The 26675-nt window shown below is 40.3% G+C and overlaps 1 protein-coding gene across 16 annotated transcripts in view; it reads left to right on the top strand.

Moving 5' to 3' along the window:
• Ppfibp2 (PPFIA binding protein 2) overlaps positions 1 to 26675 on the top strand; it is a 157805-nt gene that overhangs the window by 90507 nt on the left and 40623 nt on the right. For 11 of the 16 annotated variants that reach the window (XM_058576917.1, XM_058576918.1, XM_058576919.1 and 8 more), the window contains 3 exons: positions 10379 to 10510; positions 19932 to 20024; positions 25480 to 25591. In XM_058576917.1, the coding sequence (XP_058432900.1) occupies positions 10379 to 10510; positions 19932 to 20024; positions 25480 to 25591 (337 nt within the window). Of the gene's footprint in view, positions 1 to 965; positions 6101 to 6120; positions 7127 to 7940; positions 8052 to 10378; positions 10511 to 19931; positions 20025 to 25479; positions 25592 to 26675 lie in introns of those variants that run through there. The other 5 variants (XM_058576927.1, XM_058576928.1, XM_058576925.1 and 2 more) reach the window with 5 other exon arrangements.

The raw sequence follows: 26675 nt of genomic DNA, 5'->3' as shown, positions 1-26675 counted from the left end.
TTCAAATAATGTCCTTTCCTTCTTTTCTTTTGGATGTGTTCATTATGCGTTCACATAATTTACAAAGCCATGATCATACAGGGATACAATTCTGCTCTCAGGTTTTGTGTGATTAATAGAATATGGTGACTTTTTTCCATTTTAAAACTTTTGCTGTATAGTCATTGTTACTGTCATTTACAATATGATTTTTTTTAGTGAAACTATCATATTTGATGTAACCATTCTTTTCCTGAATAGGTTTACTTTATTGTAAAATGAGCTGAAGTTATTACAACTTTAGGGGCTCAACTTTAGATGCTAATTAGATTTTTATTTTTTATTTTTTGTTTTTTTTTAAAGAGAAAGAGAGAGAATATTAATATTTATTTTTTAGTTCTTGGCGGACACACCATCTTTGTTTTTTGTATGTAGTGCTGAGGATCGAACCCGGGCCACACGCATGCCAGGCAAGCTCGCTACCGCTTGAGCCACATCCCCAGCCTGAGATTTTTAAATTAAACTATTAACATTAACTTAAATTATTCTTGAATTTTCAGTTATTATTTTTTTTTAATTAAACCATTCCTGAAGTTTATGTGTATATGCTTTGTAACTCCCAAATGGTACTTGGCATATAAAAGGTGCCAACCATTTCTTCAAAGAACAAAAATCATTCCTTTAAAATGAGTGGATTCAATTAGATAACTGCTTATAAACTTTCCCTCAAGCTCCAACATTTTTTTATTGTTGTGATCAGCCTAAAATTAAAATGTTTCTTGACAGTATAGTAATAAATATAGGCTTTGCATTTTACCTTTGGTCTTAAAATAAAACGCCTTAATTCCAGAGTTTCATTTGAAGAACTTAAAGAAAAAAAAAGGGGGGGGGGTCAGTATTTTTATGCATATGTCTTCATAAAAACTGTGTTAACAACTCAGAGATTGTTGTTAGTTTATCTTTTCATAACTGATTAATAAGTTACCCTGTTGTTGGCTCTATTTGGCTTTCTTTTTAGATTCATATGTCATTTCTCTTGTTTACAATATTCCCTGAAAATCTGAGTAGCAATAGGAGTCAATTCTTTTGTTGTTGTTGTCATGAATGTTTCTTTTGAAGACTCAGGAAGGAAAATAGTGTGATGGGAAAAATCTAAAATGTCAAGGGAGCATTTTCATGAAGAGTGCATAAAACATCGCACTAGATTATATTTTCAAGTCTGCACAAGTGTGGTTTTGAGATGGAAAGGATAAGGGAGGAAGATGATGGAGTGTTGTGAATAATCCAAAAAGAAACCACAAAAATTTGAGTGCAGAAGGGAACACGTGAGAAAAATGTCAGAAGGTTGATATTTCAGGAACGTGGTGTCTGGTGAGTAATCACATAATCAGAAGTCAGAGAATGAATGCATTGTAGTGCCTGAGTTATCTGCCTGGCTGCCCTGGCTTCTCTTCTGGACTGTTCTACATCTCTCTTTGGCTGTGTTTCTGCTCCATCCTCAGAGTCTCTGTGTCAAGGAGTCTGATGTAGGTGCCCAGCACCACATGGAGAGTGTCTGGCATTACCCCCTGGATGGCATTTTAGACTTTTTAAAAAGTCTTAAGATCAATTACCCTTTGTATCTGTTTATTCTAGATCTTCTTTCTTGTGTATAATGAGTTGAGATAATTTGCATGTACCATACATAGAGGTGGATGTTGTGACCTGGTATATTTGGAAATATGGTAGCTCTTTATTTGCCACTTTTGGGTTTTAAGATCTTCCTGAGCTTGACCAAGTTATTTTTGTGCCCATAAGGTTTCATTGTGTTCTCTCAATCTTTCAAATGTAAAATTTCTTGACACATTGTTTGTTTAAGACATGGGACACACTTGAGCATCTCAAGTTTTTGCACATGCTATTGCTTTCCTGAAATCTGCTTGATGCTATCTGTATAGACACTTGATTCTTGTATCACAGCACTGATGTAATGCCATCTACAGCTTAGAGTATTTACATGTCCTCTGAACTGGGGGCAGGCAGAGACCTGTTCAAATTGGCAGAGATATCCTAAGCTGCAGGGCTCTTGGCTTCTGGTATTAGGAGCAGGAATGACTCATGGCCTAGAGGCAGAGAATGGAGGCAAACAATTGCCTCCTTCTGCTAGCCTTAGACCATTCCTGCCCTGATCCAAGCCTGGCTTATCTGAACGAGACCCTTTTCCTGTCTCCAGTGGGTCCTTCTGACTGCCTGCAGACACAGTGCATCCCTAGGGATGCTGCTTCTGATACTCTGCACATTGAATGCATCCTAATGGTGGCAATTATTATTCAATTCCAGTTGACTGCCTGTATGAGCTGCATAATGCTAGATAGTCCTATTTTTCACAAAAAGTCTTGAATTAAAGATTTAAAAGTATTTATTTTTCTATATTGCCAACTAATTTAAAATGTCATGCGAATCAGAGTATACATCTATAGGTCAAGAGTAGCCTGCAAGCCTCTAATCTGAAGTCTACTCTAGACTTTGTTCTCATTTCTGACTGAAATATCACTGGGGGACTTAAGGAACCCCAAATAAACATAGCCCAGATTCTGTCCTCAGGCTCCAGCAAGCCCATCCCACAGCTGCTCTCATACCCAATGTCAACCTCCTTCAGGAGGCCAAGAGGAAGAGTTATCTCCCACCCAACTCATGAGCCAGGCACCTCTCAGCCTAGCCCAACTCAGTCCTTGCTTATTGTTCATCTCTCAGCTCCCAGCTGTTTTCATCTGTATGTGAACTCATTGAACCTCCAGAAGGAGAGAACATGAAGACCCCCATCTTGGGATTAGACAGGCAAACCAGAAACAGAGAGTCAGCACAGGGGCAGGTCCATATGAGCAGAACATAGACTGGGGACACATTTGAGCACACAATAATATTTCTTATCTGCGACCCTCTGCTGGGTGCAGGGTGGGAAGGGAGACGCTCTGAGTACCCCTGGGAACTGCCTGAAGAAGTAGCTTCTTCGAATATGGTCTCAGACTCATTGAGCATGTCTGGCTTTTCCAGGAAACTTTCCCCATTAAGACAAGACATTTCTCAGGAAGTGTATACATAGGTCTTTAAATGAGGGACAACCTGAGTCAGCTTCATTGATCTGGAACTGTCTGGGCCTGGATATAGAGCTCTGAAGGTGCTCCCATCAAGAGTTAATGGGGACTGTCTCTGGTTCTTGAGCACATCTGCACATTTACCCAGCTACATAATGAAGCCATCTGAACCCAGGGCCCAGAATTGCACCCCAGGAATATAGCCTGAGTCAGTGACTTCCTCATGATTTGCTCAGACTGTGCTGGTGACAAAATCTCTATATCAGGAAAAGCTCCTCTGGGTCTGTTGGTATATTTCAGGCCACATGGCTTTTTCTAAAGTGGCCTCTGTGGATTTTCTGAGATCTGGTTCATTTCTGCACATTGAGCTTCTTTGCCTTGATCACTGACCCTTCTCCAGAGGAGCATGATCTCAGGGAAGAAGCTCATGGCACCTAGTGGATCAGAGGTTTTACCTAGGGCGTCAGCCACAGAGAAATTTTTCCCAGAGACTGGCTATTTACAGATATAATTAACATCAAGAACAGAAGTGATATACAGTGCCAAAAGGAAAACCTCCATTTCTTTGTGAAGATACTACCCTACTGCTATGGGAAACCCTGGGTGACAACAGCCTTTGTTTCAGGTCTCCCACCTGACCCAAAGTTTTTGGGTTTGGTCAGCTTTATTGCTTTGGATGCCTTTTAGGTGAAGCATGCAGAGTGACAGTGTAGGGGATTAGGAGTCAGTGGACATGAGCTTCTATAACTAACTACTGGCAGTTGGTTTGGGAAGGTTGATGGACATGTTTTTCTTACATGTTATAATATGGACTTTTCTTACAGGATATAATATGGACTCTACGTCATCCAACTCTACTACCACCTAGAATTGTAAAATTATTCTTGTGTTTTAAAAATTCACTATCATACAAATGGCCTGTATAAGTTAAGATGTTGAGCAGGGGGTTTGGGGGCCTAGGACACTTGATCAGTGCCTGGCTAGTAAAAAGGTATTTCTGTCTCAGAGAATATTAAACAGGTCCATGTATATGATCTGGAAGAAGCACAAATCCATTCAAGGAGGTGAGACACTGAGTCATGTGTGAAGAAAGCGGGCATTTCCCAAATATTCTCTAGAATTCCCTCTGGGAGATTCATGAGGCACAAATAACTAGTTTTTTCATGTTTATCTTGTTTGATGTTGAGCGTCTTAGACCACAGCAAGGAGTGATACATTAACCTCTTTTTATAGGTAAGACTGAGGTTCAGCGAGATGGTCTAGTTAGTGGGGACTGAATCTGGACTCAAACTTTACTGTAAGCACTTCTTCTCTGCACAGTGTTACTCATGATCCAGGCTTCCTGGCAAGACTCAGGTCGTTTGCATCAAAGGGCAAAGGAACATATTTTTTTCTTACATGTCTTTCCATGGCCCATTATTTCATTCTAGTTTCAGATTGCCAGTCTGGTTGTAGTCCTCTGTCATTGGTCAGTAATTCCCTGGGTCATATTCCACACTTAAAGATGGAGGTAATTGCTTCAACATGTGGCCTGAAAGGCAAATTCTTTTTATCAGCTCCAGTCAGAACCTGAGCTTGGGCAAAAGGAAATGGAGAGTTATTCTAAGATGTAAACTTTCTTTCATCTCTGGGAAAGGAGATGTATTTGTCCTTCTGGAAGAGATTAGTGGTAGTGGTGAAGTGAGAGAGGTGAGTGATAATTTTATCCACTGTTTTTCCTGAGGTATCATTAGCCAGTTTCATGATCCTTCACAGTAAGTAAAACAAGCCCATCATACCCCTCCCTCCTCATCCCTACAGGAAACCTTGAAACAATTAGGAGCAAGCAGAATGCTGTTTATGAAACCTTTGCCCCTTATCCTCAGCCCCCTGCCTCCCTTCCTCTTCCCTCCCCGCACATCGTGGTAGCTGTAGGACTCCAAGAGAGTCCCAGCAGAATTACCCCATGGAAGTCAGGATTCCTGAGTGTGGGGCAAACCTTGCCTGGGGAAGATGTTAGTGCTCCAGACAAGGAGGCTGGATCCAGAGCTGAGCCAGTCCTGGAAATGAGAACTAGAGTCTCATGAATGTTTTCCTTTAAGTGTAAACAGAATAAAAGCAGTCAGCAAAACAGATGAAGAGGAAAAAGAAAGGTCAAGAAAATCTGGAACAGGGAAGATGGGGTGGCAAGGAGTAGCTTATACCAGTTGATGAAGTGGAGACTGTTAAGAACCAAGAAGTATAGTCAGGATCCCTGCACTTCACCACTACCACTAACCTCTTCCAGAAGGACAAATATATTGCCTTTCTTGGAAATTAAAAAGTTTACATCTTAGAACTTCTGAAAGGTTGGATATCAGTTTCCAGACCAGAACTATTTCTGTGCCCTACTTGTGAAGGCAGAAACCAGATTTCAGGTAGGCAGACATCTTGTTGAGAAGATGAAGCAGCAGAGATAGATAATTTTTTTAAAATATATGTATTTTTTAGTTGTTGATGGATCTATTTTTAAATTACATGTGTGCTGAGAATTGTACCCAATGCCTCACACATGCTAGGCAAATGCTCTACCACTGAGCCACAACCCCTGCCCCAGAGATATATTATTTTTAAAGCTTGGTTATGAAGTGGGGAGGAAAGGGCAGAGAAACACAGCACTTAAACACACAGCATGTACTTGCCCAGGGAGAGGACATGGGAGTTGATGGTGGTAACTTGAGGGGCAGTCAGGGTCAAGAGGGGAGTTTCTTAAGAATGTCAGAAATTTGATCATGTTTATAGCCTGAGGAATGAGAGCTGATGGTGAGGAGAGATTAAATGCCTGTCAAAGTGGATGATTGATGGTCCTACCCTAGACTAGTACTGAGCTTGCTGGGAACTCCTCAAACAGGGCACAGAGGTGAAGGAGAGGCTAGGGCCATGTGAATGGGAGTCATTCTGAGTTACCAGCTAGAGAGAGAAGCAGGTCCATAACACAGGGACAAAGTCAAAGATAATTTTTAAGTTTCATAGGTCGTGTGAGGATGCCTGAAGAATCTGGAGACTGAGAAATGGCAAGAAACAGGAAGGTCAGTGAGAGGTGACGATTCAGGAACAAATTCTGGAAGCACTGTATCCTTTGATGCGTAATTTTTCTGTGCAATCTGGAAACTTTTTGGGTTAGGGAACTGTTCTAAAAAGTGAAAGAACCTGACAGAGAGGATGGCCATGTGCTGTTGTGGCACATTAGCCTTGGAAAGGAGCCGAGTGCTTGCTACTTCTAAGACAGGGTTTTAGGAGATAAGAATGAGATGATTCTGGAAAATGTTGAAATAGGAAGAATTTAAGTTCAATGAATAATCTGTTGGTTTTTCGCTTTTCAGTAAACACAAGGAGAAATTATTTGAAGAGGAGAGGGGTACATTGTGGGGTTTATGGCTTGAGAACAGAAAAGATTTGGAGAAATCCCTGAAAGGAATCAGAGATGAGCACAACATTTTTCAGGCAGTATTGGAAGATAGACTGTAATTTGATAGTGTGAATTTGTCTCAAAACCATCATTAAATGACTTTTGCTAGTAATTGTCATGCCATTGGGAATGGAAACAAACAAAAGACTGAGACTTGGCTGAATTGGGCTCTAATGAACACACAGTACATCAGGTTTCAGAGTAGGGTATGCTGGGTGAAGGATTTTTTGGTATAAATAAGAGTACAATTGAAATGACTAACCTTACGGAATCTAGTGGATAGGGAGACAAGTACTGCTTAAAGGAAGTTGATAAACCAGGAAAACAATGAGTTACTAAGTAACTAGTGGTCACAGAAGAAGAAATTAGAGATTGAATGAGCAAGTAGGGCAGTTGAAAGGTTAGAAGATTGTAGCCAGTGGAGGGAATTTCAGAGTTGAGGATTTTAGAAGCAGAGAAAACACATTCTGGGTAAAGATGAGAATCAAGCTTTGGCCATGCTGCTGAGAAGCTAAAAGGAAGTAGAAGTAAAGCCTGTGGGAGCCGAGATTCACTGTGAAGCTGAACAGAAGGTCAATGTGACTACTGAGCAGAAAAGTCATTAACGACAATGTTGAATCTACTAAGGAGACACAAAGTGCCCAACGTAGGTAGAAAAGATATTGATGAAAGCTGTTGATGGGAAATGAGAGAATGTCTTGGTTCTGGATATTTGGGGAGAATATAACTGAATGGTGCTGCCTTATAAGAGGAGGGTTGATGCCGTTGATTAGTGGAGACAAACAGTGGTCTGGAAGCAGTCTTGGAACAGGGACGAAGGTGTTCAGTAAATTGGGTTGGTGGGAACACAGTGTCCTCCACTTAAGATGATTGGGAAGAACATGGCACACTGTGAGAAAATACAAGATTCTGTTTATTTTGGAAGTAGAAGGAGTAATTGAGAATGTCAGTGATTAATTCCTACTAAGTTATACATTTTTAGAGATTCCAGTACATAATAAGTGATAAGAGGCCTTGCTCAGTCTGGAGATAGTGAAGTAGAGCTGGATTGCAGTAAGCTTATTGAAGACTGTGTTTTGAATTCATGTACTAGAACATTTATTGACAAGGACAAGGGGAAGATGATCATCACAGGTAGAAGAACATGCTAATAGTTATAAGCTAGGAGACAGTAAGCCAAAGCTTTATTATTAGTGAATCATAATAGATTTCTAATTAACACTAGCATGTCCAACTGGAATGTCCACTTTCAATGTGAGCATGACCAAGTGAAAAACTGGCTAATTGGACTGGATATTGGAACCAATTACAATATTATTCTCATCAGCTAGAACATTGGTATGACCAATTACAACTGGTAGTTAAAACAGCTAGAGAGATTTTTGGCAGTAGCGGACGTAGAATAGACTTTTAACTTTCAAGGGAGACACATTCTGAAGCTTTTTTGAATTCCACCAAAGCAGTATCTCGAATGCTCATCAGTAGAAAAATTGCATGAATATCATCTTACAGCACTCGAATAGTCAACAAGGGCTGTATTTTAACATGATGTCCCTAAGTGTTGGCTTCTGGTAAGTATTTAAAAATATAAATGAAGTCTCCTAGAGAACTTTTCTTTTTAGATCTCTGAAGTAATTGTTCTTGTGGACCTTAATTTGTATAATTTTTCCTTTTTTCTGTTGCATTGCAGTAAGTAAGCTTGCATATTCATTGTAGTCCATTCCTATTTGTTCACAGGACTTTATAGCATGAGTTTTCTACGAACTGTAACTCTTGAGTTCAACTTCTATTTCTATCTGCTTTAATTTTAGGATTTTTTTTAACCTGGATATATCTATTTTGCAAACTGCCTTAAATCATTTTTGAAACAAGGCAGGTAGATGAAAGATGGGAAGAGATAGACAATGAGATGGTAGAAAGTAAGGGTCAGGGGGAGAAAGAAGAAGAGGAGGAGGGGAGTAAGGGAATAGGTGATATGGGGATGATTACATCTTGAGAAATTCAAATACTCAAGACCAAGAGAACTCATAATTTCTGTGTGTCCTCCATCCAGGGAAGAATTGCTTAAGGCCCTCCATAGCCTGCCTAACCTTAGCATCAGACCCTGGTAGATAGTATGTGGCTCAATGAAATCTTGTCAATCTGAGAGGATATTTCCTTGGCTCAGTGCAAATTTGCTTATTACTATGTATATATGTTTTTTTCCCTCAAAATTCTTGTATTTTTTTTTTCTGTTTGGGAAGCAGTGTGATATCTTAGACAGAAATGAATTCTGGAATTAAACAGAACTGGGTTTGAAAACTAATGCTGCTGATGATTAGTATGTGTCTTTGGCCAAAAGATTTACTTACCCTTTACAGTTCTGTTTCCTCATCTATAGAACTGGGATACTAATATTTACTGTCAAATTCCTAGGAGGATTTATTAAGAGGATGTATGTGAAAGCACCCAGCAGTATCTGACACAGAGAAGGCACTCAACAAATCCAAATTCTCCATTGCATTGGACACACTTATCTGCCTGACTTCTTGTAGCCAAGTAGCCCAGTTCTGGCTCTGCAGAGCTGCTGCCTCTGCCCTGTCAGTCAGCTTCTAGTTTGGCCAGTCCAGGAAGAAACCGCCTCCTCAGCTCAGAGCTCAGAGAATCCATTGCACTGAGTTGATGGACTTCTAGATTTTCATCCCCTCAGGTTAGCACATGAGCAGTTTTTCCCAGGTACTGGCAGCCTTTGACCTGGGGAATTATGTAATCCAAGTCAAACTATTTGTCCTCTCTGGTTTGATTTATGATCTGAGGACAGTTTTAAATCTATGAAATCAGAACTGTTAGGTCAGAATGTTGAGATCACCATTGTTATACTGGGGTTGGGATGCCCAAGATGATACAAAATGTGTAGAACAATGAAGGATATTATGTCTTTTTTGTCTAATACTTTGATCTGTTGCTGTCCTGATTGCCAGGAATATTCTCCTTGCCAGGAACTACCATGTGCCAGGATTTTGACCATGACAGGACATTGCTATTTGCCAATGGAAATATCTGTTGTCCTGAACTTTGGGAAGTGTTTTTGGTTTTTGAAGTCTTTTATAATTTCTAGTAACCCTCAGCAGATTTTTTACTATCTCCTTTGTTTTTTAGTAAGTGTATTTTATAAGTGTATGTATTTATGACAAATTTGTTGTTAAAGATCTGAGATATCTGATTGTAGTCAGTCACCATTCTAGCATTGGCAGGTCTATTAATAACTTTCTTGATCTCTCCTCACAATCAGGAAAGAACAGCCTTCTTGTTTACGTACCACAATGTTCAAATTGTAATTTTGGTACTTCTCAGAAAAGATCCATCTCATATAATAAGATTCCTATACAATTATCAAATAAATACTTATAAATATCCACTTTCTATTCTAAATCCCATCTATGTTCACTGTAATGAGATCTTATATTGAGATGGCTAGAGATTGGACTCAATATTGACTGTGCCCAGCAGGTGATCTAGAAACTTTGGTTTTGAAAAAGACATTATTAATGTGAATTTTTGTTTATATGGTAGAGAGGAACTGCTAATTTGTCTTAAAAATAGAGATGGAAGAAGTTGATTCTTTGAGAGTACCCATGTGTTTTTTTCTGTTTGGAAATAATTAACAAGAATTTTTTTGTGGTGAAACATGTGTTTTGATAATTGTCATTCATATTGTCTTTCAAAAATCACAGTGGGTCACACCAGGGGATGTGCTATCCCTGAGAGAACCAGTGTCAGCCCTGGCCCATCTCTAATAGACCTGGAAGTTATATGCAGCAGTCTCAGTTTTGTAGTGTGCCTTACATCTATAGATGGAGCTAGAGCTGTCCTTGTAGCAATGTTGGTTTATGATATTTGAGATCTGTTTTTCTTGTAGGAGCTGCTAAGTCGCACATCTCTTGAGACCCAGAAGCTTGATCTGATGACTGAAGTGTCTGAGCTGAAGCTCAAGCTGGTTGGCATGGAGAAGGAGCAAAGAGAGCAAGAGGAAAAGCAGAGAAAAGCAGAGGTGGGTACGATACACCAAATTCTGGAAGGTCCTATAATTGTACTAAGCTTAGACCTGGATAAGTAGGGAACTGGGAGGGACTATCCTAATATGGACTCAGCCATCTGGTCAACCCCAATTGTGGCAGCCACTGGGTGCCAGGAATATCTATGCAACTAGTGACACAATGATTTGTTAATATCAAGTTATCAGATTTTGCTGTGACTGCAAATTTCAGCAATACCCAAACCACCCAGTATTGGCTCTAAGTTTTTATCCTCCCTCAAACTGCTGACAAGGATGGAAAGGCATGCAGTAATGAGGGAAGGATCAGACAAACATGGAGGGACACAAATGTCTTCTGTAAGAACCAAGTTAGTGACAATGTACTGGGATGAAGTACAGCTTCCCAACAGGCCACTGTCACTATATCCAGAGAGTCTAGAGACATTTTGTTTACATACATTTCACTGATCCAGATGGAGCCCTCAGATTGCATGTTTCTTTTCTCCTGATGGGTCATATGGGTGTGCCCGTGCATACGCCTTGTCTAAAAGAATATTTTCTTACTTTTGTTTTTTAGGCCCCATTTGCCATTAGTTACAGCATGCCAGACTCCTTTTTGGATAAAGGTTTAGAGAGGGTTAGGCTCTGTAGCATTTTTATTTGAGAGAACAGCCTGTTTTAACCTTAGACAGCCACCTTCATATGTCTTTACCTTCAAATCTTTTACACCCAGCATTATGAGGTACAAATGAAGATAGGTTTTGGTTTCAAAAAAACCTAGGCAGATTTACTCATATATATCTGCTCAGTAGCTCTATGAACTTCAATAATTTAGTTACTTAATCTCTCTAAACTTCATTTTCTTTATCTATAAAATGGATAACTTTGTGGTGAAGACCAAATAAACTTACAAAAGTTAAGTGCCTATCATAGTATGCATGTTTAGAATTTGGCATTTTGTATGTACTTGGTTTACCTTCATCTCTAGGCTTCTTAAAACTCTAAACATGCATATTTTTCCATTCTGAAAGGCATCAACATTGTTTGCACTGACACATGCCATATTTCTGTTTGCTGGGTAAATGCTGGCAATTGGGACACTTCAATGTGTAGGCATATTCTTTACATTACGTTTGAAAACCCACTCCTTATATTTAGTAAGAAGTGTAGTTAGTTGCCAAAGGAGGATATCTCTAGTAAGCTGAAACAGTGGCTTCTAGTGATTAAGAGTACAAGCTGTAGACTCAGAGCTCCAGCTTTGACCTATGCTAAGCTACTCAGAAGCTTTATGATATTGGCCAAGTAATTTCACTCCCAAATCCCTATTTCTTCTCCTGTAAAATGATAGAGATAGCAATACTTGCTATTTCTTTGGTTGTCCTGAGGAGTGAGTGGGATCATGTATGTGCAGTCCTTAACTCAGTGCAGGACACATAGTAGTAGCCAGTTTTTATTGATCACTTACTGATAGCATTGTTAGCATGTTAGAAACGGAAATGTAGACTTGAATACATATTTACATGCCTCAGAGGTCTCAGACACAAAAAAACCAATCTGTATGAAGTATTTATTAATCAAATGGACTGTGTCTTAAATGTTCATAGAAAAGCAGTTGGGTTTTATTCTGATTTTGTCACTTTACCAATATTTAAAGATATGTAATTACATGTGAATATACATTAGGGCTTTGGAGGCAGAATTCAGTAAAGCTTAGTGAGAAGGCTTAAAGTTGCAGAAAGTCAACTCAAAGACACTTAAAAAAAGAAGAGAGAGTTGTTATGTCACACAGCTTGAAAAGTCTGGGATTTAAAAAGTCTGATATGACTAGATCAGGGTAATCTCACAGAGTCACTAAAAATCAGTTTTACTGTATCACTTAGTTTTCTTTTATTCTCAGAAAGTCTCTCCCATCTGGTAACAAAGATGCTGTCAGTAGCTGTGCATTGATGTCCTGCCAGGCTGGCAGCCCCTGCGGACATTCTTTTTCTTAAAGATTCCAGAAAAAGCGCTAGGGTTGCATCTCTTTGGGCCAATTTTGATCACTTGCCTGGTTGTACACCAGTCAGTATATGGATTACATATGTGGGATGTGTGAGTGGAGAGTCAGTCCACCTGTGGAAAAATGCAGTTAATGTGGCAGCCACTCAGTCCCTTTGTAGGGGAAATCAGAAAGAAAGGAGAGCTCCCACTTCTGGGTTATATATTGCTAAAGCAGTCATTTTACTTCTCTCTCTCTCTCTCTCTCTCTCTCTCTCTCTCTCTCTCTCTCTTTCTCTCTTATCTTTCTTTCTTTCATTTCTGAAGCGTTATTTTATAATCTGAGCTTTATGTTGTTGGTTTTCCATCAGGCAGTTTTGGCAAGAGGCAACACAGACCCTGTTTTTAGCCCCTGTTTTACCAGATCACAGCCCTTCCCCATTGCTAGTACAAATATTAGGTTTCCATGTGGAGGAATTCTGTAGACTGTTTAAACCTGTGATATTCAGTGAGCAGCCACATGACCTGAAATAAATTCCTCATTCTTGTAACTGAGCATGCTCTTTGCTAGTATGCTCAGGTCCTCTGCCTCTCTCTGTAGCTACTGGAGCACAGGGACTTAAAATTATGAGTGTTGCTGAAGCTGCACTGCGGTCATGTGATGGAGATGTTTATTTTGAGTGAGACATTTTGCTAGCTCAGGTCATCAGAGGTTGTAATTGTATAAATAAAGGGAATGCTGCTTTCCTTCCTATACTGCTGCTGTATTTTTCCAGTGAATGTATTTAGCCTAAGGGCTGATTGCTTGTGGTTTGGAAAAGACAGGACTTTTTTTTTTTTTTTTTTTTTTAAGTAGCCAGAACTGAAGTAAACTTCCTCAGGATAGCTCCAGCTTTATCCTCAAATTCCATTTTATGTTTCAATGAAAAAAAGAAGCTGCTGTTAACAAGAGTGCTGCAGACTGCTCTTTCTGCTCTGGTTCTGATCATACCCTTAAGCCACGGTTCTTAAGTCTGCTCTGAGTTGTGGAAATGATTTCTGGTGGCCACTCAGTAAGACCTGAGGACTTGGAGGCACAGATTTTTTTGATGGCCAGTCCGGTTTAGGGGTTGCTATGTAGTGGCTCACAGGAGCTAAGGGTGAATATTGAGTTTCCTATTTATTTTACCTTTTCTCTCCAACCTTTTGCAATGGTTCTGGGCTATATTAGGGTATCCAAGATTTAATTAATTAGATTTACTCCTGAAAAGCAAGATTACAGAAGATGGAAAGTTAGTGCCAGATTTAGGATTATATAACTTGAAATATGAATATGATATAACATGAATATAAGAAATATTCCCCAGTCATTCAAAATTCAAGATATAGCAAAAGGTCTCTTTCTACATCGTCTGATAGCCAGAAGTCAGGATCCAATGTTATCAGTTTGTTTTGTATCTTTGCAGTTATTTTATGCATGAACAAGCAATTCATGTGGAGACACACACACACACACACACAGAAAGACTCAGGGGCAAAGGAAGCCTCTGTATGGTACCGCAGATCAAAGACATTTCAGAGGCATATTAATCAAAAGGGTATTGGAGAAGGGATGTGTGGGGAGCCTGCATCTGAATCCCATTGTGGGACCCAGTGAGTTCTGAGCATAGCTGCCAGAGCTGCCTGTTAAGAGGGGAGCAGGGATCCAGGAGTGCTGACAAATGGAGTTATCCCAATTTATCAGGGATTTATGTGAACAGGAAGAGAACTAGAAAGAATCTTTAGGTTTTCCTGGCTGAACATGGGAAGGCCTACAACCCAGGTGGTGGTGAGGTTATCATTCCTTCTTCATGTGGTTAGGACCTTAGAAGGGAGGGATTTCACTTTCTCAGCAGGAGCAATCAGAATGATGGACTCTGGCCACAGAGCAAGAGCTTGGAACATTTTATGTGCTCAGACATGGACAGGCCTGGGAAGAAGATTTTTATTATTCTTGCTTTTATAAATATACTTTTTTCATTAGTATAAGAAATATACTTCAATCATTCAAAATTCAAGAATCAAGAGGATATATAGCAAAAGGTCTCCTTCTATACCTGTCTGATAGCCAGCAGTCAGGATCCAATGGTATCAGTTTGTTTTGTATCTTTGCAGTTATTTTATGCACGGACAAGCAGTTCCTGTGGAGACACATACACACACACACACACACACACACAGAGAGAGTTTACAAATTCTCACTATTCTAAACCTTTCTTTTAAAAATGTACCAGTCTTAGAGTTCTTTTCATACTAAGTATAATAAGAACAACAAAAACTTCCTCATATATACTTATGTCTGCATATTTTCTACGGACTATGCCTTAATGAATTTAACCAGTTCTCTTTGGTAGACATTTGTTTCCAAGTTTTTGTGGTTACACATAATACTTTTAGCGAATAATCTCAAACGTGTGTGAGGCTCTTGAAGTGGAAATGATGGGTCAAGAGTACATGCACTTGATATATTTCCAAATTGCTGTCTATAGAGTATAGAGGTTATTTCTTTTTTAATATATTTATTTTTTTAGGTGTAGATGGACACAACATCATTTATGTGGTGCTGAGGATCGAACCTGGGTCCCACCCACGCTAGGGGAGTGCTCTACCGCTGAGCCACAATCCCAGCCCCAATATAGAGGTTATTTCTACCATCAATAAAATGCCAGGACAATATTAAATTGGAATAAAGGAAGAGGAAAAGAAAAAAACTAAGGATAATTGTGAACCAGTTTAACTAGTAGGAAGGGAAGGAAAAGCTATGATTGTGGGAGGTCCTGAGTAGTTTCACATAGAAAAGAACCTTAAAAATGAACTTTGATGATTGGCAAAGCAGGATTAACAAACTGCATAAACTGAGATTACAACATAGAACAGCAATTACAATCTCATAAATATAACCTGAACATCATGATGTGGGACCCAAGAATGGATAAGTCACTTGCAAAAAACAGCTTTAAAAGAGTTTGTGAGGTGGGAGAAAAACATTTATGGTAAGAGAGGAGATGGGCCAGCCCTGAAGATAAAGAATTAGAAAGCTAAATTTAAGTGTCACATGTGATGATACACACATACCAGGAAACAATAACAACATGTGGTTAGGGAGAACTAAGGGTTATGGCTTGGCAGTGTTGGGTGTATCACATTGTCACACAAAGCAGAGGAAGAAAAATAGATACATTTCTGTTATACATCCCCAAACTGATCAGATACAGACAAGGGGCAGTAATGGAGGGAAAGGGGCAACAATTATTTGGATAATTCCTAAAAAGTCTTCACTTGAATACTGAAGTATTTGAAAGTTTTTTTTTTCATTTATTAGGATCTACCTAAAAAGGAATAATATAAAACTGGGAAAGCTGCCCTTCTAGCTACAAATTTGAAGCAAAGGGAGAAAGTGCTTTAAGAAGGAAACGTGTGTTAAGAGTGAGTGGTCATTTTTATTTGAAAGTTCATGTAATTGAGCAAGGTGAAAACTAGGCACAGACAGACATGCACTTTGAAAGTTTAGAAATAAAGAATCTGGGGAACTCTAGAAGAGAAGATTCAATGATATTGAGCTGCTGAAAAAAATAATATAGTTCTCACTGTGCCACCTCACAGATAGTATCAATAAAAAGGAAGGACTTAACAATACCTTGAGAGAAACTAGATTTTAAAGGGACCTATACAAAAGATAGAAAGGAAATTTACTAGACAAATAAAAGTGCACCTGCATGACCAGTATCAGGAAGGGCAAACTCCCAACAAAGAATAGTGCTGCTGAGGACAATAGAAAGTCTTTTTAAAAGGTATGGTTTTATTTTTAATAAGATCAAAGAAGAATAGGCTTGATCCTTCTAATGCCTCTGACAGGTGCAAAGAACTTAGGACAGCAGTCCCAAAGCTGTTTTTTGCAAGTGACTTTTGAAGGAGTTAAGGAAAATCAAGTGAGTTGCTGGGAAACTAAAAGTGAACCCTTCTTGATTTTTAAAATAGTGAAAATAAAAATTTAGATGGGTTCTGTAAAACTTGCTTTATTGGGTTTGGAGTCAGCCCTCTAATGATTTATGGGAAACTATAAGAAAAAGTAGGAATCTGTGTCCACTACGAGTGAATCACTTCAAATTCGACCTCATTGGTGTGGTTGGGAGTGTGTCTTATGGTTGTAGACCAGGAAGGTCCACACTTCAGTGGGGCATTGCAAAACTTTGCTTGGGATGGTCTTTTGGACAAGGCAAAGAAATATAGACTGGGTGCTAAAATAGGTCTATTGACATCTGAATGAGCATAGGGTTGGGGACACGTTATCATGTATGCGTCATGCCTAATGTGTAGGTCACTTGTACATGGCTGTTGACACGTTTGGCTGTGTGCATGGGGGAGTTAGCATGTGTAGCATGGACACTTGTGTGGAAGGGAGGTGTCTTTCTTTGTGCCCCTATTATGTGCCTGTCTTTGCTGTTGCTTCTGCTTGGGTGAAGCAATCTCAAAGACTGTTCATCTCAGATGTTGACATGGAAGGATGGCCATTCAACATAGCACAAAGGAGGTGTCAGGAGTTTGCTCAAACTGGAAGAAAGGCTATAGATACAGCAAGTCTCAGGAAAAATGCCACGTCTTTTGGTTCCTGAGAAGAGAATGATCTACCATGGACAGTGACTATTGGGGGCACCCGCTGCTTACCCTCTGTATACTTCCTTCCATGTTGCTCTCCACAGGAGTTCTGCCTCTGTTCACTGACCTTGAGTGCTTTTCTCTTCTTTCTCTTCCTTCCCACAGTCAGTTCTGAATGTGATCAGTGAGCTGCAGGAGCAGATGTGTAGGCTGCAGATGGACATCCACAGGCAGATCCAAGAGCGCCTCTTACTCAGTAGGGACCACTCTGAGGAGGTGGCGGCCAGCAGCTGTATGGCTGAGCCCCAGCCCTGCAGCCAGAACTGTGCCCCTTGGGAGGGTTCACCTGTAGGAACATACTTAAGTATATCAGAGCATGCGTGTGTGGGGCATTTCATTGCTGGAGGGCTGGGGTTTCTCTTCTAACCAGTACAGAGTGCAGTGGCTTAGCATGGATCTGGTATTAACTTGGATCAGAGATTGGACTGTTCAGTCCTCTTGTGATGTGAGGTGAGCTCTGAGAACCTTACTAAGCATGGTCTGAGCAAGTGAGTCAGCCCTCCAACAGGAATGAGGTGTGTCAGATTCTCTGAGTAATGGGGTATCTATGCAAAAGGTAATCTTGGGAGTCTCCGCCCCAAGATTCAGTCACATTCTTCCTCCTGCACTGGAAGATTAAATGGAACTGCATTTCACATGATTCTCCTTTTTTAAAGGAAAAAACAGTATTATGAAAAAGAATCAAATTATGTTTAAAGAGGTTTAGCCCTAGTGGGAAAATAGAACACAAATTTTCATTTGCTGATAACAAATCATCACCTGAATTTCCAGGAAAAAAGATACCCCACATAATCACATTAGAGTAATTTCATGACCTGGAGGTCATGCCTGGGGCCATATGCCAAAGAAGTCACAAGAGCGTGGAGAGCATAACCTCTGCGTCCCCATAGTGGTATCCTCTACTTTTCCTATTGTGCCATCTGTCATGCCCTCTCAGGAACAACAGAAGAACCCCCATTGTAGGGATTGGAGGGATTGGAGCACCACAGGCAGGACCAATAATGTTCCTAGTTGTTGAAAGTTGAAACAGGCGACTGAGACCTTGAAGTCTAACAATGTGGATCATGGACACAATAACTTGAGTTTATAAGACATTTTTTTCTTTTTAAACAGGTGTTACCAATGTTCACCTCAGCTATAAGGCAATCTTAACAAGTTCCCCTACAAAATTTAAGTGTAAGCAATGTCACTTTGCAGCAGAGTGTTTCAGAATGCAAAGAACTCAGGTGTTCATTCATTGATAAATAATGCATATCTACTATGTACCAGAACCTGCTGGTAAACACTTAGTAGATTTAAAGTATAGGCGAACTAGCTAATAACAATCACATGGAGAAAGAGATCAGGAAGAGGGCAGGCTAGGCTGACTGCATTAGTTTATGAACTTTGAGAAGCAAGGGAATATGGTGAACAGATTTGTGTTTTAATCCTATTGTTCCCCTGGATGCTGTAGAAGTCATTGATTGCAACAAAGGAACAATCAATGAAGAGACTGTGAGGCTACCAACATTCATTGCTATAGGAGAGAAATGAGATATTCCGGTTATTCTTTTGGAAGTGAAACTGATAAAGGCCTGGAAATAAATTACATATGTAAGGGAAGAGGGAGAAAGAGATACCAATTGCTCAGGCAAATAGATGGATGAAACAAATGACTAAGATGGGGAATTAAGAATTCCACTTGGAACATGACAGTTCTGAGATGCCTGGGTAACATCTGCATGGAAATGTTAAGTAGGAAGCTTGTGATGTGAGTTTGGAATTCAGAAAGCCTATGGAGATAATGATTTTTATGCCAGTTCATCTGATAGGGAATCTTGGTTCAAGACCACAAAGCTTAGTGATATCTTCTTATTGGAGTAATTTAAAAAGCAAGGGCCCTAACGTCAGAAGATATGGGCTTGAATTCCAGCTCTACCACTTGCTAGCTATATGAACACAGGCAAGTTGTTTTAATATCCTTTCTCCACTCAGCCACTGTCAGTGGCTTCCTACCATTCAAAGGATGGCATCAGAATTCCTTATAGTTTCATCTGAAAGCCTTTATAATAAAGCCCCATCTTCCCAGCCTCATCTCCCACTGTGTGCTGACACCCATCCAGCCCAACACAATAATAGGTTGTCTCCCTTTCTGTCTTCTGCCTTTCTCCTAACCCCCATGTACCTTTTTGCTCTCTTCTTTTTTCATACTAACCTCCTACTCTGAATTAAAACTCCATACTGGGTGTCTACATTTGACACTTAGCATTTGTTCTCTTGGTGTGTCATTTCTATCCTGCTTTCACTTCCTCTGTGAAACCTGCGAGGGTCACTGATCTCTACTCTGCCCTACCTGCTGTTCCTCCAACTTCAGCACAGAGAGATGCTCGCAATTAACCCGCTTCCTGCTCCTTTGCCTAAATTGCGAGGGGGGAAAAAAAACACTTTTGTTTGGCATCTCTGGTCCTCTCATGCTTGAGTCTTACTTTCCAGGCTCCCTACACACCTGTGCATGAATTGGGTATACCCCACATAGGACATAAATGTAGAGAAAAGGGCAGACAGAGCAAGTTCTAAAAATAAAACAACAGTTTTCTTATACCTGGAGCTCTGTGGCCTTTGTTTTTAACACAGCCACAAAGCTTTGCCTGAAACACAAACTGTTTAAAAATGGACGCTGCAGTGTAGAGCTTGATGTGGTTACTGCTGCCCCTGGCATTGTCTTTGCATGAACTTAACCAGGTTTGGAGACTCAGAGCCTGCCCTTTAAACATTAGAACTTTGTCTTTCTCCCCCTTCCTTCTAGGAATTACTACAAGAGCTCAAGCACCTCAAAATCAAAGTGGAAGAGTTGGAAAATGAACGGAATCAATATGAATGGAAGCTGAAGGCCACTAAGGTAAAAGGCAGATGTGATGCTCACAGGGAGGGGTTCTGTGGGGAGGATTATGGTTCAAACCCAGGGTTTCCGGCTGGGTTGAGTACTTGCCTAACATGCCTGAGGCCCTGGGTTCAATCCCCAGTATCTCAAAACCTCAGGGTTTCCAGCAGCCTAAGTTTGAAAATGCAAATCAACCCCTCTAGCTTGTGCAACAGATGGATTGGATCCAGGGTGGCTCCTCATGGAGAGCCTGGGAGATGATGAGCTGCTGAAATATAGTAATGAGTTTACTTCCTCTTAGTACATAGCTGACATTCACTGAGAAGGGGCCAGAAGGGAGTGAGAAACTGAGTGAGCCAGAGAGTGGTTAGTCATAAAGCACATGAGCATCAGTGTTATATTGTGTGCATTGTTTTAAACTTAGCAGTCCCCTTTTATAATTAATTTTTCAAAAAGTCACATGCATTATATTTAGGAATGAATCTATTCCTAAAATGATATAAACTTTGAGTTTTTTTTCCATCAAATCACATTTCTATTAAACTTGGAGAGGTTGCTATGTAAAGGACACCATGAATAAATTCTATTGTGAAATAAAATATATTCCCTTCCTTTATTTCTTCTGTTTGCAGTGTGGAGATTAAAACTAGTTGAATTTAGCTCACAATTTTTTTTTGCCTGCATATTATATTTTAAAATGCCAAACTAATTTCATTTAAACATCAGGAAATTTCACATTAAAATACAGTTAGGCTGTTTTTAGTTCTTAAAGGAATTTAATGTACAGCAATCTATAATATATTTCAAAAAACTAGAAGAGTACAAAAGTTTCCAACACAAAAATGGTTAACATGTGAGATGAAATTTCTTATACCATGATTTGATTATTATACATTCTATATACATATCAAAGTATCATACTTATCAGGCTATACCCTATAAAGATGTGCAAATATTAGGTTTCAGTAAAAAAAAAAAAAATACAGTTGGGCTTTTTTTAAGGAGGTAGAGGAAGCTCTTCACAACCCTGGAAAACATTCCTGCTGGGGGGAGCCTGGTAGCCTTTCCCCTTGGCTAGATGACACACCTGCCTTTCCCTAGGATTCTGCAGTGCCACCCACAGTTGTTACTGGATGGTCCCTGTAGGCATTTTAATTTTCACTTATTAGAGTTTTAAAAGTATTTCTTAGAGTTTTATTAAACTACAGTTTGTATTTTTATTTTTCTACAAGTTAATTGCTAATGATACTTTCACAAAGAGTTTTCACACCATAAAAAAAATTAAAGGAATTGGCCAGGCATTGTGGCACACTCCTGTAATCCCAGCAACTTGGGAGGCTGAGGCAAGAGGATCGCAAGTTCAAAGCCTTTCTCAGCAACTTAGTGAAGCCCTAAGCAATGTTGTGAGACCTGCAAGAAGCCATTTGTGAAATACATGGATCTTCTTTCAGTATGGAAGCCAGGGAGAGAGAGGCCTGGGATTGGGAACTTTCCATGGCTCTCCCACGGCCACAGATTGCCCAATGCACGTGACCTTTCCCTCTGCTCTGCTAGGAAGATTTCTTATAGTAGTTCCAGAGATGGGTAGAACCCATTAGGAACTGAACAGCCCACCTTTAATCTTTTTTGGAAAAGAACATTCTGTAGAATCTCTTTGATGTTTCCCAATATAAATAAAGCAGGCATGGGCCTCATTTTGTCTAGAAGTCTGATCAGCTTGCCTGTCCTCTCCCTGCTTTTGAAACGACTTTCTGTGTTCTGTGGTTTTTTTTTTTTTTTTTTAAGTTTTATTTCTCTTAGCTTTTATTTCTCAGCCAGTCCATTCCACCGAGGGGAACCCCATTCCCACTACCTATGCGGGACGTGGGCAAGAAAGACCCTGTCTCATAATAAAAAAATAAGAAAGTTCTGGGGATGTACTCAGTGGTTAAGCGCTCCTGGGTTTAATCCTCAATACCAAAAAATAAAGAAATAAAAAATGCTCAGCCGTCCTAGGAGGTACCCTGTTAATATTTCCTTCCAGATAGTTTTTTCTTTCTTTTTGTGTCTTCCCTCTCTGTTTTTTTTTTTTCCTTTCTCTCTCTGTTTCTGATGTTGATAATTTATATACAATTTTTTACCTTTTTTTAATTTAAAATTTTGCAATTTCCCATATAGTGAAAGAAAATACTGAACATGATGTTAATATCTCCCTAATATTCTAACATATAAATGTAAAATAACTTGCTTAACCATTTCATAAATGATAAAAAGGAGGCAGAGAGAGGTAAGTAAGTCTCCCAGAATTTTTTTTTTTGGGGGGGGCAGTAACTGGGGATTGAACTCAAGGGCATCAACCACTGAGCCACATCCCCAGCCCTATTTTGTATTTTATTTAGAGACAGGGTGGCACTGAGTTGACAGATTGCTTTTGCTGAGGCTGGCTTTGAACTCATGATCCTCCTGTTTCAGCCTCCTGAGCTGTGGGATTACAGGCATATGCCACTGTGCCTGACTCTTTCAAGATCTTATAGCTAGTCAGGACCAACCTGGATGATGGGGTCCATCTGCCCACCTGTCTGTTGATGTCTGATGATGGCCTTGGATGTGCTATGTTTCACAGTCACCAATTCTAAGAGCATTGTGTTTGTTCAGTAGCCCAAAACCTTCTATCACAGTGCTCCACTCAAGCAAGTCCTGTCTTGGTGAAACCTTTGAAGTTGTGCATACCACCTTGTTGTAAACCAAGTGGCTCTTTTCTTCTTAAATTACCCAAGCTCTTTGCCTTGGCTCATAGACCTGTGAGATGCTCTAGGCTATTTAATAGTTGCCAGGTATGGAGTTCCAACTGTGTGCTGGAGTGTACTGATCCCTTTTCAGACTTTTTTTCATTAATTCAAAAAATAACCCAATGGGGAATATTTTGTTATTCTGATTTGGCTGGTAAGGAAAGAGTAGCTTAGTTTGGCCAAGACGAGATTACTGCTGTCTTTTCCTGCATCAACAGTGAAATCCTGCACTGGTTTTGGAAGTTCTTCAGTTTTCTGCTTAAACTTTCTCAGTTTCTAAAGGTAGATCACTTTAGTTCTCTTAGGGACTGCCTTTAAAGTAGAATATGACCCCTGGGTTTAATGAGGCCTGGCACTTGCAGGTACCCAGAGCACCCATCTCTGCCTGCCTGCTAGTCTGCCTGGCTATCTCAGGCCTCTTGCTACACAGTTCTTACTTCTGTAGTGAGGCCGCATACTTTGCCCTAATGGTCAGGGAGAGAGCTTCTGGGCTATTGTTGGCTGGGGTCCTGTGGGGACAGGTACCATTCTAAGGGTAACAGAGTGCCTGTGATTTCTGCCCCGTTCTGTGGTCTGGCACAAGGGAGGTTTGGCTATGTCACTTGTCTGTAGGGTTCACAGTATATATATAAGTGTACTCACCTAGAGGCAGGCCTCAGGAGAGAGATCTCAGAGTGCCAGGATCTGGGGTCTGTCTCAATAGACCTGCACCACTGAAGTCAAACTGTGGGCCTAGCAGATAAGCATAAGGGATTCAGATTCGTAATAGAGATCAACACCTACTCTGTTCACAAAGGAAGGGAGAAATGGGGAAGGATATGTCCAAGAAAGGGTAAGAGATTATCTTCCAAGAATAGGCTGGCCCTTACAGAAATGAGAGGCATTTGGGTTGAGAGTCTCAAGGGCAAGCAGAAGCCACTGTCACCATTATCTATAACCCCATGGGCACCTAGGCCCTGAGTGAGCCAAGAAAACCTGCTTCATGGCTGTGCATATCAGCAAGCAGCTTGACCTAGCCATACTTGGCTCTCTGCCTCTGTGGAAAAAGATCAGAACAGGGGACAAAGCTCCATAGTGAATTTTGCAAAAAGAAAACCGTACCCATCATGGTCTCTTCGTCCTCTACGTGGTCATACTGTCCCATTTGGGGGGTGTGAAGGAAGGTTTATTCAGAAACCCTCAAGGTGGGCTCACAGACCCCAAGCCTCAGAAGAGTGTCTGTCATCTACTCTATTAACTAAGAAGCAGGTATCTGAGGGTTGCATCCTGGCCTGTTCACTGAGTCACTCTTTGTTTTCTACACTGAATCCTGTACTGTCCTGTGTTTCTCCCCAGGAAACGGGAGGGTAAATATTGTGGGTATATTGATGTAAGAAAATAGCAGGGGCTGATGCAAGGTGCATGCTGAAACTGGACACAAGACCTTTGGGCAGAGGAGCCACCAAAAAGACTGGTGCTCATGTGGTTACTTTGGGAAGTTCAAAGATTAACTTGTGACTGTGGGAAAGGACAGTCAGTATTATGCCTTTAGGATCAGAGTTGGGACATGATTAGGGTGCTCGTGGGAAGTCTAAGTCTCATGGGTCAGTCTTTTCTGTGTGTTCCATTGTTCAGGAGTCAGTTCTGACCCCTTTTTAAATTTGTTTTGATGCTCACAGAAATGAGCTGATTATCCATAAGGGAAAGAATAGGATAAGAGGAGCAACATTGGTAGCATTTTTTGAAAACTTAACATGCACTAAGTTGCTCATAACCATTATATTAGTTAATCCTCACTAGAGTCCCAAGAGGAATGTGCTATTTCCCCCATTTTATAGATGAACTGAGGCTCAGAAAGATTGAATTACTTGTCATATGTCATCCAACTAGGACATGCGAGAATCCAAATTTGTTCGAATCCAAAGTGAAGGTGCCTCTTGTGATGGGACAAACAATTTTATTCTTTTAATGAGTATGGGAAAGTATGGACAAACACATCTAGTATGTGAAATTTAACCTACTAAACTTAGTACTTGGGAACCATCCAGTGCAGCTGCCCATGTGTGTACATATATGAATGCACATATTGCTTTTTTTTTTGCAAACATTTATGCCAAACACACCGAAATGCTTGTATGTATGTATATTTGGGCAAGTATGCAGATGTGCCTACAGGCTGGGCAGAGGCATTAACTGTGCCCAAAAGTGTGAGAACATCCAGGGAGGGAGCCTTTGGCTCACGCTTTACCCACCAGTGGTATTTTGATTTCTACTGTATTTCCTGTACCGGGAGTAGGGAGATGAAGCTGCATGCACTTGTTACAGCAGCATATCTAAGTGCTGTGGCTTGAGTATTTTGGGATAAGGAAGATCACATCTAAAATGAGAATGTACAAGTCTGAATCAAGGACTGCACCCTCACATTTACCACAATTACAGCTCCTGTGGTCTCAAGGGTACCTTGGCCTCAGTGAGCAGAGGAGAAAAAGAGCCTGGTCAACTAGGAGGATGCAGGAAAAAAAAAAAAGCAGGTTGATGATCAGAAAGAGTGAGTTTCTTTGGCAGAGTTCCACACTGTGGGGAGGGCAGAGAGCCCTCCTACTTCTATTGCCTCTTTCCCTCACTCTTGTCCTAGGGCCCACTGGGTTCTGGGATCAAACATGAGACGCTTCATCATAGTTTGGAAGTTGTTCTGACTTGCAGGGAATTCTCTATTGTTTTTCCAGGCTGAGGTGGCCCAGCTACAAGAGCAAGTGGCTCTGAAAGATGCAGAAATTGAGCGTCTGCATAGCCAGCTCTCCCGGACCACAGCTCTTCACAGTGACCATGCAGAGAGAGGTGACTGGATTGACTATGACAGAATGCAGTTGTTCTGGGCCCACTCTTATAAATGGGCATGTGTATCTATGAATGAGTGTGCATATGCTTGTGTATGTAGTTATGCCATTGTGCACTTTCATGCATGTATGTGTCTGAGCATGCCCAAGTGAGTGGATGCACATATGTGTGCATGTGTGGGAGCCTGTAAAGCACAACTCTGTTGTAGAATCATGTCACTGACTCTTCTGTATCCAGAACACACAGCTCTGAATGTTTTTCTCAGGTATACAGCGTTCATTGAAGCTCTGTGCAGCCCTCTGAAGCTTTTACTGAGAATGTAGCAAATACCTGACTCTTCCTTTGATTAAAAGGCCTTGTTTCTGTGTTATCCCCAAAGAGGAGGCTTATAAATTCATCCCACCTGACAGCTGTACAAGGCCCTAAGGTTACAGAAGCAAATCAATTTATTCTCATCCTTTATATCTCAACTTAAATGTCATTTCTCAGAAAGACCTTTCCTGACTACCCAACTACAAGATGATGCCCCTACTCCTTTTATTCTCTGAGAATTCTTCATGTTTACTTCACAGTACTTATTATAACTTATGAGTATTATATTTGAGGAGATCTTGTGATGATCTTCACTCTGACATGACAAGGATGGTATCTTTCTTGTTTAGGAATATATTTACAGAGCCCAGCACTGTATTCAGCCCATGGTAACCTCCAAAGTAAAGTAATTGAATAAGGATGGTGAATGGTCCCTGAGGAGTTTAAATCTTACTGATTGAAAATAGAGGATAAATCTTCAAATACTCCAATTAATGCATTTTATCTTTATGTTATTTGCGATGTATACAGAATGATTACACACATTCCAGCTTCTCCAGTTGCCACCAGGCTGTAGAGCAATACTGTTGGAGATCATATTGTCCTATGGATTGGTGCCATTGTAGAGTCTCATCTTGGCCTCAGCACTGCTTAACTTGAATCTCCAACTGATGTGGAAGCCATGCAACCATGCATCAGTGGCTTAGACTTAAAAAAGAAATTAGTGACCAATATGTTCATTCCTGCTCTAGCTTTTCATTGGTATCCTCCA

This window comes from Marmota monax, unplaced genomic scaffold, assembly GCF_021218885.2.
Source record: "Marmota monax isolate L192 unplaced genomic scaffold, Marmota_monax_Labrador192_F-V1.1 WCK01_AAM20220418_F8-fsc00061, whole genome shotgun sequence".
NCBI classification, from domain to species: domain Eukaryota; kingdom Metazoa; phylum Chordata; class Mammalia; order Rodentia; family Sciuridae; genus Marmota; species Marmota monax.
This window is presented reverse-complemented; position numbering and strand designations above follow the sequence as displayed.